Below are 15006 nucleotides of genomic sequence, written 5' to 3' on the forward strand. Positions count from 1 at the left end.
GATCACCACCCACACTTAAAGCCGCGGAATGTCCCTCACTAATGGACTATCCGATCTACTATCTCCATTTATAATGATGTGGAGATGCCGGTGATGGACTGGGGTTGACAATTGTAAACAATTTTACAACACCAAGTTATAGTCCAACGATTTTTATTTGAAATCTACAAGCTTTCGGAGGCTTCCTCCTTCAGGTAAATGTCTGAAGGCTTGTAGATTTCAAATAAAATCGTTGGACTATAACTTGGTGTTGTAAAATCCATTTATAATGATGATGTCCACCGGAATTGGTGGGCTATCAAACAGCTCCTTCACATGGTCACTTGGAGCCGACCAGCTCTACACACAGCTGATGGTCTGAAGGCAGGAGTCTGCTTCCAAGATCCACACATTTTTGCTGACGCCAAGTTGGCCTGTGGCAGTGAAAGCAATAACCAGGTGTTGCTGCCCGGCAAAGGGACAGGTTGGAACCCATGGGAGAGGGGGGCGGGTGGCCCCTCCTCTATATCGGCTGCTCCATTCCCATCCCTGTTATCTGACACCCTGACCAAGCCCAGATCCACACAGCCCATAAAAGCAGCAAAAACCGCCCTCACCTCCACCAGTCCATCAGTTTCCGACTCTCCGCTCACTCAAACAACAGCATCATGCTCAAAACCAAATCCTACACTTCCTCGTCCTTGAGCGGCAGCGGTAACTGGGGCGGCAGCGGGAGATCCTCCGTCTCCAGTATGAGGTCCTTCGGGTCGCGCACCAGCGGCACGAATGTGGTTATACCCCGCGCACTAAGTATGATCCAAAGTCGCAGTCGGACAAGCTCAGCCGGTAGCCGCATGGCTGGTTACGGTGGTTACGGTGGTGGTTACGGTGGTTACGGTGGTGGTTACGGTGGTGGTTTCGGTGCCGGTGGCCGGTCCAGCAGCGCCGGTTTCAGTAGCGGTCTGTCCTCGGGGATGATCCAGGCATCCACTGCCCTTGACCTGAACACCCCTCTCCCCAAAAATGACACCAGCCTGCAGCAGATCCGGGCGGTTGAGAAGGGCCAGCTCGAGGGGCTCAACAACAGATTTGCCGATTTCATTGACAAGGTAATTTGAAGAGCTCTCTCCAGTCGGTCGTGTTTGTAACCGAGTGTTTTGTGTCTTTGCCCAATGACCTGGTGTGACTCTGGGAATGGCTCTTCTCACTTGCCTCCCAGTTCAGTTCAAAGCTAACTGTACATTCATTTTACACCGTCAGGTTCGTAGGCTGGAAGAGAGAAATAAGCAACTGGATGTCAATCTGAAGTTACTGAACGAACAGGGAACTTACAAATCCAACATCGACAAAATGTTCCAGGATTACATTGAGAACCTCAAAAGGCAACTGGGAACTCTAGAGCAGGAGAAGCAAAAGTTCGAGTCTGACCTTCTGCAAATGCAAAGTCTAGTTGAGGACTTTAAGGGCAAGTAAGTGTGGTGCTGCTGATATTTTTATCCCATTTGTTCTGATCCTGTATCGTTTCTCACGCGAAACAAAGTTCCAGGTTCACACCTTGACAAGTTGAGCAGGACCGATCAAAATAATCCGCAGGATACTCAATTATAGTAAACTGAAGGAGTGAAAATAACTGTCTGTACTAGTTACAGTTACATTAGTCTGTGCTGAGTCTGCCAGTGTTACTGGAGGTCTGGGGAGTACACGATGGGGCAGGAAAGTACCTGAGTATGGTGCTCTGGGGAGTATACAATGGAGCAGACAAGTACCTGACTGTGCGATGGGGCGGAGAAGTACCTGAGTGTGGAGATCTGGGGAGTACACGATGGGGCGGAGAAGTACCTGAGTGTGGTGATCTGGGGAGTATACAATGGAGCAGACAAGTACCTGACTGTGCGATGGGGCGGAGAAGTACCTGAGTGTGGAGATCTGGGGAGTATACAATGGGGCAGGAAAGTACCTGAGTATGGTGCTCTGGGGAGTATACAATGGAGCAGACAAGTACCTGACTGTGCGATGGGGCGGAGAAGTACCTGAGTGTGGAGATCTGGGGAGTACACGATGGGGCGGAGAAGTACCTGAGTGTGGTGATCTGGGGAGTACACGATGGGGCGGAGAAGTACCTGAGTGTGGTGATCTGGGGAGTACACGATGGGGCGGAGAAGTACCTGAGTGTGGTGATCTGGGGAGTACACGATGGGGCGGAGAAGTACCTGAGTGTGGTGATCTGGGGAGTACACGATGGGGCGGAGAAGTACCTGAGTGTGGTGATCTGGGGAGTACACGATGGGGCGGAGAAGTACCTGAGTGTGGTGATCTGGGGAGTACACGATGGGGCGGAGAAGTACCTGAGTGTGGTGATCTGGGGAGCACACGATGGGGCGGAGAAGTACCTGAGTGTGGAGGTCTCGGGTGTTGCCTGTTGACTGTGAGCTGTGGTAAGGGCGGAGTCTCCCAGAGCTTTGCTGAGGTCAGTGACATCGATGAGTTGATTTTGGTAACGGAGGGGTTGGTGGGTTTGGTAAACTGGGGGTCTGGTCTGAGCAATCCATTCCTTTTAAGCACCAGCAGGACTTCTGCTTCTAAGAGCAAAGGTTGAACATATTTGGGACGGTGTGTATTTTGTGGAGGGAAATGTATGAAGAATAGTGCATCCGTGGATGAATAGTTGATATTTCAGGAGTGAGGAAATCGTGGCTCGGTGACGGGGAGCATGGACAGTATTTACTCAGTGTAAGGGGTTCAGATCAACAACCCTGAATCGGTTTACCATGGAATCGGGGCAGAAAGATTTATCTCCATGGAATTACCAGTAAAATAATCTGTTTGATTCCAGATACGAAGATGAAATTAACAAGCGCACAGAAATGGAAAATGAGTTTGTCCTGGTGAAGAAGGTGAGCATTATTGTATATCTGTCTGCAGGGCCATTGCAAACGGATCCCTTGGCAGAGCTTTTCAAAGTACTGTGTCCCTCTCCTCTTTAGGATGTCGATGACTCCTACATGAACAAGGTAGAGCTGGAAGCTAAACTGGAAAGTCTCACCGATGAAATCGACTTCCTCAGAACAATCTTTGAAGAGGTAAAAATGTGTCACGATCCAAAAGTTGGCCTTTTGCTATTTAATCCAATCCAGACTGATCCAATCCAGCTCGAATGCTTCCAATCTCGTTTCAATCTTTCTTTCCCCACCGACCTTTAGGAAATCCGTGAGCTGCAGGCACAGATTCAGAACACTGCTGTCAGCGTGGAAGTGGACACCAGCCGCAATCTGAATGTGGACGAGATCGTTTCTCAAGTCAAACTTCAGTACGAATCACTTGCAAGAAACAGCCGTGCAGAAGCTGACCAATGGAAAGCGACCAAGGTGAGCTGTTTCAAACCCCGATCCCCATGTAACACGTGTATTGATAGGTCCGCACCCGGTGGTGAATTGAGAAACCTTTCACTGACCAGTTGCCAATGTTTCATTGCAGATGCAGGAACTGTCCTTGTCATCTGGACAATGTAGTGATGACCTCCGCGGGCTGAAAGCACAGATTACTGAGCTGACCAACAAAATCCGTATTCTCAATGGTGATATCGACAATCTTAAGCAGCAGGTAGGTAAAGAACTGAAAGCAAACAGGATATTGGCACCAATTGAATAACTGTTGTAAATCCCTCTCTCTCTCTGCGCCCCCCACACCCCCTCATCTCCACACACACAAACACACACACAAATACATCACCCTCCCTCCCTCCCAAAATGGGCAAGAGACGGTTGAAATATCAGCTCAATCTGGTATATTTCTGTCACACTTGGTCTCTCAGTAATGATTACATTTGGACCTCTCGAAGGAAACATTGTGATGTGAATCCAATCCCAATCAGCATGCAATCCTCACCGCACGGCTGTCCCCATTTCATTGACATGGGAGAGAAGCAGAGGGTTCGTCTGCTTTCTGGATGACTCGTTTTGAGCGCTGCTCTGATACTCGAAATGCCGATGAAACTGACCATTAATATTTGTGCCACTCAGCGGATCAAACTGGAGGCTGCAATCGGAGAAGCTGAGGAGCGCGGTGAGATGTCTCTCAAAGACGCGAGGATTAGGATTGCTGATCTGGAAGCTGCCATCACCAAAGCAAAACAAGAGATGGTCAACCAAGTCCGCGAATACCAGGAGCTGATGAATGTCAAGCTGGCTCTGGATATTGAAATTACCACCTACAGGAAACTACTGGAGGGAGAGGAGTCCAGGTAGGACATGGGGCAGTTACAAATTCCAGCCATCACACTGAGTACAGATCAGCGTTTCATATACTGACAGATTACAATCTGTACTTGCATTTTATTTGATCTCTATTAATGGGATGAAGGAATGGCAGGGTAGTCTACAATCACTAACTTTGGTTTAAAGGCTGGTTAGTATCTAACCAGACACTAACATCACAGTCATCCCAGAATGAACACCTGGACGGTGATTAGTTCTTCCTTTTATAGAGCTGGACCAGTAAAGCTCTCCTGATGGCTCAGTGGGTAAAGGCATTGTGGAACTGACCAGATGGTCCACCAGGGCAGCAGTTGGGGTGTACAGTTGTGCTCTGTGCCCCGAGCAAGGGAGGGTAAAAGCAGCCAAGAATCCTGTTCCTGATTGCTATGCAGTGAGTTCTGCGGGAAGGTATTTTTGTTCCTTCCCCATGGTCAAATAGTCTGCTGGCACTTGCTGAGTGTGCTGACACATGAGGAATGGACACTTTGGGTGAGGGGCTGGAGGGTGACTGTGCCCGGCAGAGGTCAATGTTGCTGGGAGGGGGAGAAGATTGGTAAACTAGAGGATAATATGTTTGTGAATATACTGCAAATACCTGTTGTAATGTGAATGTGTTTCCCTTATTAACAGGATAGATTCTGGGATACAAACCATCAGCATCCAGCAAATACAAGGGCAGGGTAAGAGAACTAATAATTCATAGTTGGGATAAATGGGGAAAACTGGAAATCTGAAACAAAAATGGAAAATTCTGGAAATACATAGTTAACCGCATGAAAAGTGAAAAGGCAGGTTCTCATTTCAAGTATAGAGCCTTGGGCACAGTGCCTGTGTTCTGATGATTGGTCTGCAGTGCCCCCCGAACCTCAACCTCTCTTTGTTCTGTTTTCAGAGGCTGACGGACCTGCTGTGTATTTCCAGCACTTTCTGTTCTCATTTTAATAATTCATAATTGTTATCAATGTCGCTGTGTTTAATGATGAGATTAACAGCTTTTTAATGTCAGGGCAAGAAGCAATTACTTCTAATAAAACTGAACTTCCCTTCCTGGCCCCCATGCTAGCTGATATTATTAATGGTTCCCTCTCCTCTGGTACTGTCCCCCTGCATTTCATATCAGCTATCATCACCCTCCTCCTCAAAAAACCCACCCTTGACCCTCTGTCCTTGCAAACTACCGCCCCATCTCCAACCTCCCTTTCCTCACCAAAGTCCTTGAACGTGCTGTCGCCTGCAAAATCTGTGCTCATCTTTCCCGCAACTCCATGTTTGGACCTCTTCCATCAGATTTCTGCCCCTGCCACAGTACTGAAACGGCCCTAATCAAAGTCACAAATGACATCCTACGTGATTTATCATGGTAAATTCCTCCTCCTTCTTGACCTGTCTTCAGCCTTTGACACAGTTGACCACACCATCCTCCTCCAACACCTCTTCTCCTTTGGTTAGCTGAATGGGACTGCCCTCTCCTGGTTCCATTCCTATCCGTCCAGTCATGGCCAGAGAATTTCCTGCACCATTAGCTCTGGAGTCTCCCAAGGATCTATCCTTGGACCACTCCTATTTCTATCTACCTGCTGCTCCTCAGCGACATCATCCGAAAACGCAACGTCAGATTCCACATGTACACTGATGACACCCTCCTCTACCTCATGCCTTTTTTATCTCTAGACTCCACTATTCCAATGCTCTCTTGGCCGGCCTCCCGCCTTCCACCCTCAATAAACTTCAGCTCATCCAATACTCTGCTGCACATATCCTAACTCGCATCAAGTCACGTTCACCCATCACCCCTGTGCTCGATAACTTACGTTGACTCCTGGTTTGGCAACAACTCGAATATAAATTTATCATCCTTGTGTTCAAATCAATCAATGGCATCGCCCTCCCTATCTCTGTAACCTCCTGCAGCATTACAATTTTTAAAAATTCATTCATGGGATGTGGGCGTCGCTGGCAAGGCCAGCATTTATTGCCCATCCCTAATTGCCCTTGAGAAGGTGGTGGTGAGCCGCCTTCTTGAACCGCTGCAGTCCGTGTGGTGAAGGTACTCCCACAGTGCTGTGAGGGAGAGAGTTCCAGGATTTTGACCCAGCGACGATGAAGGAACAGTGATATATTTCCAAGTCAGGATGGTGTGTGACTTGGAGGGGAACATGCAGGTGGTGTTGTTCCCATGCGCCTGCTGCCCTTGTCCTTCTCGATGATAGAGGTTGCGGGTTTGGGAGGTACTGTTGAAGAAGCCTTGGCAAGCTGCTGCAGTGCATCTTGTAGATGGTACACACTGCAGCCATGTTGCGCCGGTGGAGAAGGGAGTGAATGTTTAGGGTGGTGGATGGGGTGCCAATCAAGTGGGCTGCTTTGTCCTGGATGGCATCGAGCTTCTTGAGTGTTGTTGGAGCTGCACTCATCCAGGCAAGTGGAGAGTATTCCATCACACTCCTGACTTGTGCCTTGTAAATGGGGGAAAGGCTTTGGGGAGTCAGGAGCTGAGTCACTTGCCACAGAATAACCAGCCTCTGACCTGCTCTTGTAGCCACAGTATTTATGTGGCTGGTCCAGTTAAGTTTCTGGTCAATGGTGACCTCCAAGATGTTGATGGTAGGGGTTTCGGCGATGGTAATGCCATTGAATGTAAAGGGGGCATTTGAATGTCAAAGCTCTGAGATCGCTGCACTCCTCCAATTCTGGCCTCTTACGCATCCCCGATTTCCATCGCCAGTGGCGGCCGCGGTCAGCTGCCTAGGCCCTAAGTTCTGGAATTCCCTCCCTAAACCTATCCGCCTCTCCACCTCCTTTAAGACGCTCCTTAAAACCTACCCTTTTGAGCAAACTTTGGGTGTCCTGTCCTAATTTCTCCTTATGCGGCTCGGTGTCAAATTTTGTTTGATGATCACTCCTTGCCTTGGGCTGTTTTACTACATTAAAGGCGCTATATAATTGCAAGTTGTTGTACTTGTACTTTTAATTGATTTTAAGGGTGTTTTTCCCCCTTTACAGGTAATTTTCAGGATTTTAGTTCAATGAGTGGTGGAATAACTGGATATGTCCAAAGCAGCGGGCATGGCATGGAAACCTCTAATGTTTCAGGAGGCAAATCTGGTTTCAGTAGTGGCGGAGGTGTCAGCAAAACCTTGATTGTGAAATCAGTGGAGCATACCAGTGGTGGATATACAAGTACATCTTGAATCAATGAGGGATAAACTCGTGCCAGCAATGTCTCTTACTGGCCCACATTTTCAGAGGCTGTATTTCCTCTACCTGCTGATTTTAATGCAGTGGTTAACAGGTTTGGATTAACTTCATGTCTGCTATTTGGAACACCATCATTAACCTGTTCATTTTAAATAGTTAAACGACATGAAATTAACATCAATAGCTTAACCAGTGCACTAAAAACATCGCACAGAGAAAATTAAACCTAGTAAAGGCCTATAGTTTGGGTTTGTGGGAAAACCGGTCAAGAAACTCACACTTTATTTGTTGGCCCCTTTAAAATGGGAAATAAACCAAAGTTTTCGGTGCTGATGTCTGTTTCATGATTCTCTATCATTTTGTACTGGGGATTTATCTTTTATGACACTCCTGTTATACTGAATAAACTTCTAATCTACAAACCTGGACTGCTTTTTGCTTAAGCACAATATTAAGTTAGTGAAAAGAACAAGTTTCATACAGAGTGAATTTAAGAATTTTTAAATATTTAGCATTAAGGTTGATGCAATGTTATGAAATGTAGAAAGATTATTTTGTGTATTCCATATAAAAAACACACCAGACCATTACTGCAATCAATCAGAGCATGGATCGAGATACAGTAAAGTCTAATAGCAATCTGAGCTCCACCTTCTCCTCCACCAATGATGTTACTTTTTCCATCATCTGAGAATACCAACACTGGACATGAGATTTTTTTGAATTTCCAGAACATTCTCCTTTCCCAATGGTCACAATCCAGCTTGTGTATCAAATAAGCAGCCCACCTCATAGAATCAGAGAATGATACGGCACAGAAGGAGGCCATTCAGCCCATTGTGCCTGTGCCGGCTCTTTAAAGAGCTATCCAATTAGTCCCACTTCTCTGCTCTTTCTCCGCAGCCCTGTAATTTTTTCCCCTTCAAGTATTTATCCAAGTCCCTTTTGAAAGTTATTATTGAATCTGCTTCCACCACCCTTTCAGGCAGTGCATTCCAGATCACAACAACTCGCGGTGTAAAAAAACATGTCCTCATGTCGCCTCTGCTTCTTTTGCCAGTCACCTTAAATCTGTGTCCTCTGGTTACCAACCCTTCTGCCACTGGAAACAGTTTCTCCTTATTTGCTCTATCAAAACCATTCATGATTTTGAACACCTCTATCAAATATCTATGGGCTAGTGTAAGATGCATTAGGTTAGAACACTGGCCCTGGGGCCTGTCTTCAAATCCAGTCCAGACTGATCGAGGAAACTATCCTTTATCTACTAGCTGTAAGTGTCCTACATAAAATGAGTTTGTGCCGTCTCTACCCTGTTCCAAATAAGTATAGGCCGACAGTACAAAACGGTCCCTAATCATAGAATGGTTACAGCACAGAAGGAGGCCATTCGGCCCATCGAGCCCGTGCCAGTTCTTTGTAAGAACAATCCAGTTAGTCTCCTTCTCTTACCCCATAGCTCTGTAAACTTTTTCCCTTCAAGTATTTATCCAATTCCTTTGCAGCAATAAACACTAAGTAAGCAGCCTCACTCAGTGAGGCCACAGGATAGCTTGTGTGAAATATCATACCGATGCAGTAATGCCATAGGGACTGAGGCACATTCTTGGGGCAGAGAAAAGGAGCTCTACTCTGTATCAAGCCATGCTTCCAAAACTGACCTGGGCATGTTTGATATCGACTGGGTAACCAAAATGGAAAGTGTTACATTCCCCAGCACTAACATTTGTTTAGATTAACTTACAGTATAACTCAGGGAATCCATAAGGAATGGGCCACACAATGGCAAATGGCATTTAACTTAGATAAATGTCATGTCATGCATGTTGGTATGACCAACACAGAATACATTTATCATTTACAGGGAACAACACTGAAAGAGATAAAATGATCGAGGTGTTATTGTGCACAGATCACTGAAGGTTCATGACCAATGTAGAGAAGTTGTAGCTAAAGTTAACAGGGTGTTGGGTTTTATTAATAGAACCATTCAGTATAAATCAAAGGACACCATTCTGTCATTATACAGGTCACTTGTACTGTGCCCAGTTTTGGTCCCCCCACATGGTGGGTGATGAATGGTCTTGGAAAAGGTTCAGAGGAGAGCTACAAGAATGGTTCCTATCTTCAACAATCATAGTCACTCATTGGGGTTAAAGAGCTGGGTCAATTTATGTGAAAAGAGCGTAGGCTTAAAGGTGACCTGATAGAGGTCTATAAAATAATTAAAGGCTGGATAGCGTCCCTATCAATAGATTATTCCAATTAAACAGATTGGGGAGGACCAGGGGACAGGAATTTAAACTATATAAGAGTGGGAATAGACTGATAGATTGGATGTTAGGCGGTTCTTCTTTTCCCAGAGAGTAGTGAGTCTCTGGAACACATTGCTGGCTGGTGTGGTGTGTGCTGACTCTCTGCTTTCAATGGGAAGCTGGACAGGTTCTTGACTGGGGCAGAGGTCGAATCGTATGGAAGGTAAATGGCTTGATAGATAACACTTGGTCCATGTAATTTCCTGGTTTGGTTTAGATTGCCTGAGGGGGTCAGAGAAGAATTTTGCAGAGCAGTTTTTCCCTTATTAGCCCTGGGTTTTCACCTCTCCCAGAGGATTACATGCCTGCAGAGGGGGTGGGAAGTTGTGGGCTTGGGGGGGTTGGTGTGGGGAGGGTTTTTAGGAAGTGTCTGGTCATGATGCTCCAGCCATCATGAGTGTGGGACAGGCTTGATGGACCAGCTGGTCATTTCCTGCCTGTTATTTTCAAATGTAAGGAATCTTACAACACCAGGTTATAGTCCAACTGTTTTATTTGAAAATCACAAGCTTTCGGAGGCTTTCTCCTTCGTCAGGTGAGTGTGGGATTGCATGGAAGCCTCCGAAAGCTTGTGATTTTCAAATAAAACAGTTGGACTATAACCTGGTGTTGTAAGATTCCTTACATTTGTCAACCCCAGTCCATCACCGGCATCTCCACATCATGTTATTTTCATATGTTTGTATGCAGGGTAAGACGTCTTAATCTCTGATGTTGGAATCACACAAAGAGTAATCAATAACTGGAATGGTCTTTTTGGTTAGGAAATGGAATCAAAAACTTTGTCCTTGTTCAAGAGGCAATTGTATGGTCTGGAGGGTCATAAACTTCTACGGAAGGTAGATTTAGATGGGCTCAATGGCCCCCCTGCAATGTTCCAGAACTAGCTGTGCCTCTAGCCAAACTCTTCCAGTACAGCTACAACACTGGCATCTACCCGACAATGCGGAAAATTGCCCAGGTATGTCCTATCCACAAAAAGCAGGACAATTCCAATCCGGCCAATTACCGCCCCATCCGTCCACTCTCAATCATCAGCAAAGTGATGGAAGGTGTCGACAACAGTGCTATCAAGCGGCACTTATTCACCAATAACCTGCTCACTGATGTTCAGTTTGGGTTCCACCTGGACCACTCAGCTCCAGACCTCATTACAGCCTTGGTCCAAACATGGACAAAAGATCTGAATTACAGAGGTGAGCTGAGAGTGACTGCCCTTGACATCAAGGCAGCATTTGACTGAGTGTGGCACCAAGGAGCCCGAGTAAAATTGAAGTAAAAGGGAATCAGGGGGAAAACTCTCCAGTGGCTGGAGTCATACCGAGCACAAAGGAAGATATTAGTGGTTGTTGGAGGCCAATCATCTCAGCCTCAGGACATTGCTGCAGGAGTTCCTCAGGGCAGTGACCTAGGCCCAACCATCTTCAGTTGCTTCATCAATTACCTTCCCTCCATCATTAGGTCAGAAATGGGGATGCAGCAAGACCTGGACAACATCCAGGCTTGGGCCGATAAGTGGCAAGTAACATTTGGGCCAGACAAGCGGCAGGGATGGGCAACAAATGCTGGCCTTGCCAGCGACACCCACATCCCATGAACGAGAAAAACAAACCTACATTTGTGATTTTAGTGATACCAGTTTTTCAGGGACTATTTTCACCCTTTGTGAGATGCACTATGTGATCCCAGATCAGTCTGGGCATTTCAAATTTCCTGTAAGAATAAACTAAGAAAACCACTGAGAGTGAAATGGGAAAAATCAACATGAAAATACCCGTTAAAAATCCACTAACACAACAAATTGGTCCACAAGCTGCATTTGATTCCATCGGCCCAAATACCCAAGATCACAAACAACCAGATTGCATGGAATAGGAATATTCCTCCTCGGAATTGGCCACGTATATATGGATCCTCTTTTCCCTTTAAATCATTCTTATTTGAACTATCTGTTCCCCACACTTCAGCAATCTTAAAGTTACCACTGGGTGAACAGGACGCACCAGGGATCCTGGTGTGCTTCCACACTATACCAGCTGGTGGAGCTCTTGGGACATAGCAGACTGGGCATTTTATTGCTCTGGTGTTCGGCCAAGCGGTCGATTCGTTCAATCTGCTGTCACACTCTGCTGCTATCAATTCTGTGAACCTGAAAGAGCAAAAGCGAGTTTAATCCTCAGCTGATTGTGGCGAGGGAACTCTGCTACAAACGACAACTTGCAGTTATATTGCGCTTTTAACGTGGTAAAACATCCCAAGGCGCTTCACAGGAGGGCAGTCAGATAAAAATTGACACCGAGCCACAGAAGGAGACATTAGGACAGGTGAAGAGGTAGGTTTTAAGGAGGGTTTTAAAATAGGAGAGAGAGGTAGAGAGGTTTAGGGTGGGAATTCCAGAGCTTAGGGCCTAGGCAGCTGAAGATATCACTGCCAATGATGGGGCGAAGGAAGTGGGGAGATGTACAAGAGGCCAGAATTGGAGGAGCGCAGAGATCTCGAAGGGTTGTAGGGCTGGAGGAGTTTACAGTGATAAGGAGGGGCGAGGCCATGGAGGGATTTGAATACGAGGATGAGAGCTTTAAAATCGAGGTGTTCAGGGACTGGGAGCCAATGTAGGTCAGCGGGTACAGGGGTGATGGGCGAACGGGGTTTGGTGCAAGTTATGATACGGGCAGCAGAGTTTTGGATGAGCTCAACTTTATGGAGAGTGGAGGATGTGAGGCCGGCCAGGAAAGCATTGGGTTTTAGCAGCAGATGAGGCAGGGGCGGAGACAGGTGCAAGTAGGTGCTCTTTGTGATGGAGAGGATACGGGGTCGGAAGCTCACCTCAGGACCAATTATGACGCCCGGGTTGTGAACAGAAACATCAACTCTCACACGAGACTGACCATTCAATTGTGACAGAGGAGTGAAATCCCACCAACAATGGAACCACGATTTCAATCACACCTGACGGTTCTCCTCTATTCCCCAGTGCTCAAGGAGTATTTTAACCCTTTCTTCCCAGATGAGTCAATGCTTCCTGGCCTAATAAACATTTCTCCCACTTTGGACTGTTCTAAAATAAGCCCGTTGCAATATTCTTTCCTGATTGACCAGAGACTGTTTATGATTAACTCTTACACTTGAATTTCCGACTGGTCTGGAAAAGCTTTCGAAGATTGTTTTGATCCCAGACTGGGAAGGTTTCTTGGTTTTGCCTCTTTTGACAGTAAAATGGTAGGTACAGCAAAGGAGGAGGCCATTCAGCCCATCGTGCCTGTGCCGGCTGGTTGAAAGAGCTATCCAATTAGTCCCATTCCCCTGCTCTTTCTCCATAGCCCTGTACATTTTTCCCTTCAAGTATTTATCCAATTCCCATTTGAAAGTTACAATTGAATCTGCTTCCACCACCGTTTCAGGGAGTGAATTCCAGATCATTACAACTCCTGCATAAAACATTGTTTCCTCGTGTCGCCCTTGGCTCTTTTGCGGATCACATTAAAAATGTGTCCTCTGGTCACCGATCCCTCTGCCACTGGAAATAGTTTCTCCTTATTTACAAAGGAAGATGGTAGTGGTTGTTGGAGGCCAATGATCTGAGCCCCAGGACGTTGCTGCAGGAGTTCCTCAGGGTAGTGTCCTCGGCCCAACCATCTTCAGCTGCTTCATCAATGACCTTCCCTCCATCATAAGGTCAGAAATGGGGATGTTCGCTGATGATTGCACAGTGTTCAGTTCCGTTCGCAACCCCTCAGATAATGAAGCAGTCGGTGCCTGCATGCAGCATGACCTGGACAACATCCAGGCTTGGGCTCATAAGTGGCAAGTAACATTCGCACCAGACAAGTGGCAGGCAATGACCATCTCAAACAAGAGTCGAACCACCTCCCCTTGACATTCAACGGCATTACCATCGCCAAACCCCGCACCATCAACATCCTGGGGGTCACCATTGACCAGAAACTTAACTGGACCAGTCACATAAATACTGTGGCTACAAGAGCAGGTCAGAGGCTGGGTATTCTGCAGCGAGTATCTCACCTCCTGACTCCCCAAAGCCTTTCCACCATCTACATGGCACAAGTCAGGAGTGTGATGGAATACTCTCCACTTGTCTGGATGAGTGCAGCTCCAACAACACTCAAGAAGCTTGACACCATCCAGGACAAAGCAGCCCGCTTGATTGGCAGCCTATCCACCACCCTAAACATTCACTCCCTCCACCATCGTCGCTGGGTCAAAATCCAGGAACTCCCTTCCCAACAGCACTGTGGGAGAACCTTCACCACATGGACTGCAGCGGTTCAAGAAGGCGGCTCACCACCACCTTCTCAAGGGCAATTGGGGATGGCCAATAAATGCTGGACTTGCCAGCGACGCCCACATCCCATGAATGAATAAAAAAACTCTATCAATCCGTTCATGATTTTGAACACCATTATGTTGGAGGTGAAATGACTTTTCTGCTGTTGCGGGTCCGCCAGCTGTAACCCCGCCCAAGCAAACAGTCTCAGAAACAGCCGCAGGGTGTGACCGAGATGGGAGCTCAGACAATCCCTACATCACGATTTAACCCTTTATGTGCCGCAACATGCAGCTACCAACAGGGAAAAAGTGACTTAAAGATCGACAAATCCATAAACTAATTTCTTTACGCACAGAAAGCAAGCGAGCTATTCATACACCAATAAAAGATCACCACCCACACTTAAAGCCGCGGAATGTCCCTCACTAATGGACTATCCGATCTACTATCTCCATTTATAATGATGTGGAGATGCCGGTGATGGACTGGGGTTGACAATTGTAAACAATTTTACAACACCAAGTTATAGTCCAACGATTTTTATTTGAAATCTACAAGCTTTCGGAGGCTTCCTCCTTCAGGTAAATGTCTGAAGGCTTGTAGATTTCAAATAAAATCGTTGGACTATAACTTGGTGTTGTAAAATCCATTTATAATAATGATGTCCACCGGAATTGATGGGCTATCAAACAGCTCCTTCACATGGTCACTTGGAGCCGACCAGCTCTACACACAGCTGATGGTCTGAAGGCAGGAGTCTGCTTCCAAGATCCACACATTTTTGCTGACGCCAAGTTGGCCTGTGGCAGTGAAAGCAATAACCAGGTGTTGCTGCCCGGCAAAGGGACAGGTTGGAACCCATGGGAGAGGGGGCGGGTGGCCCCTCCTCTATATCGGCTGCTCCATTCCCATCCCTGTTATCTGACACCCTGACCAAGCCCAGATCCACACAGCCCATAAAAGCAGCAAAAACCGC

General features: G+C 46.7%; 1 protein-coding gene across 1 annotated transcript; it reads left to right on the top strand.

Moving 5' to 3' along the window:
- Positions 1-541: 541 nt before the first annotated feature.
- On the top strand, positions 542-7849 carry LOC137307238 (keratin, type II cytoskeletal 8-like). The gene is made up of 9 exons (XM_067976665.1): positions 542-1088; positions 1240-1448; positions 2813-2873; positions 2964-3059; positions 3180-3344; positions 3454-3579; positions 3999-4219; positions 4863-4912; positions 7233-7849. Exons 1-9 carry the CDS (start codon positions 648-650, stop codon positions 7418-7420), a joined length of 1557 nt encoding a protein of 518 aa, XP_067832766.1. The 5' UTR covers positions 542-647; the 3' UTR covers positions 7421-7849.
- Positions 7850-15006: the final 7157 nt, after the last annotated feature.

This window comes from Heptranchias perlo, chromosome X (assembly GCF_035084215.1).
Source record: "Heptranchias perlo isolate sHepPer1 chromosome X, sHepPer1.hap1, whole genome shotgun sequence".
Lineage (NCBI taxonomy): Eukaryota > Metazoa > Chordata > Chondrichthyes > Hexanchiformes > Hexanchidae > Heptranchias > Heptranchias perlo.

What these genes read in the sequence shown, in the direction of transcription:
- LOC137307238 (XM_067976665.1), top strand. Translation starts at nt 648, where the DNA reads ATGCTCAAAACCAAATCCTACACTTCCTCGTCCTTGAGCGGCAGCGGT. An exon ending in GTTGAGGACTTTAAGGGCAA is followed by an intron (nt 1,449 to 2,812) that starts GTAAGTGTGGTG and finishes GTTTGATTCCAG; the next exon opens with ATACGAAGATGAAATTAACA. An exon ending in AGTTTGTCCTGGTGAAGAAG is followed by an intron (nt 2,874 to 2,963) that starts GTGAGCATTATT and finishes TCTCCTCTTTAG; the next exon opens with GATGTCGATGACTCCTACAT.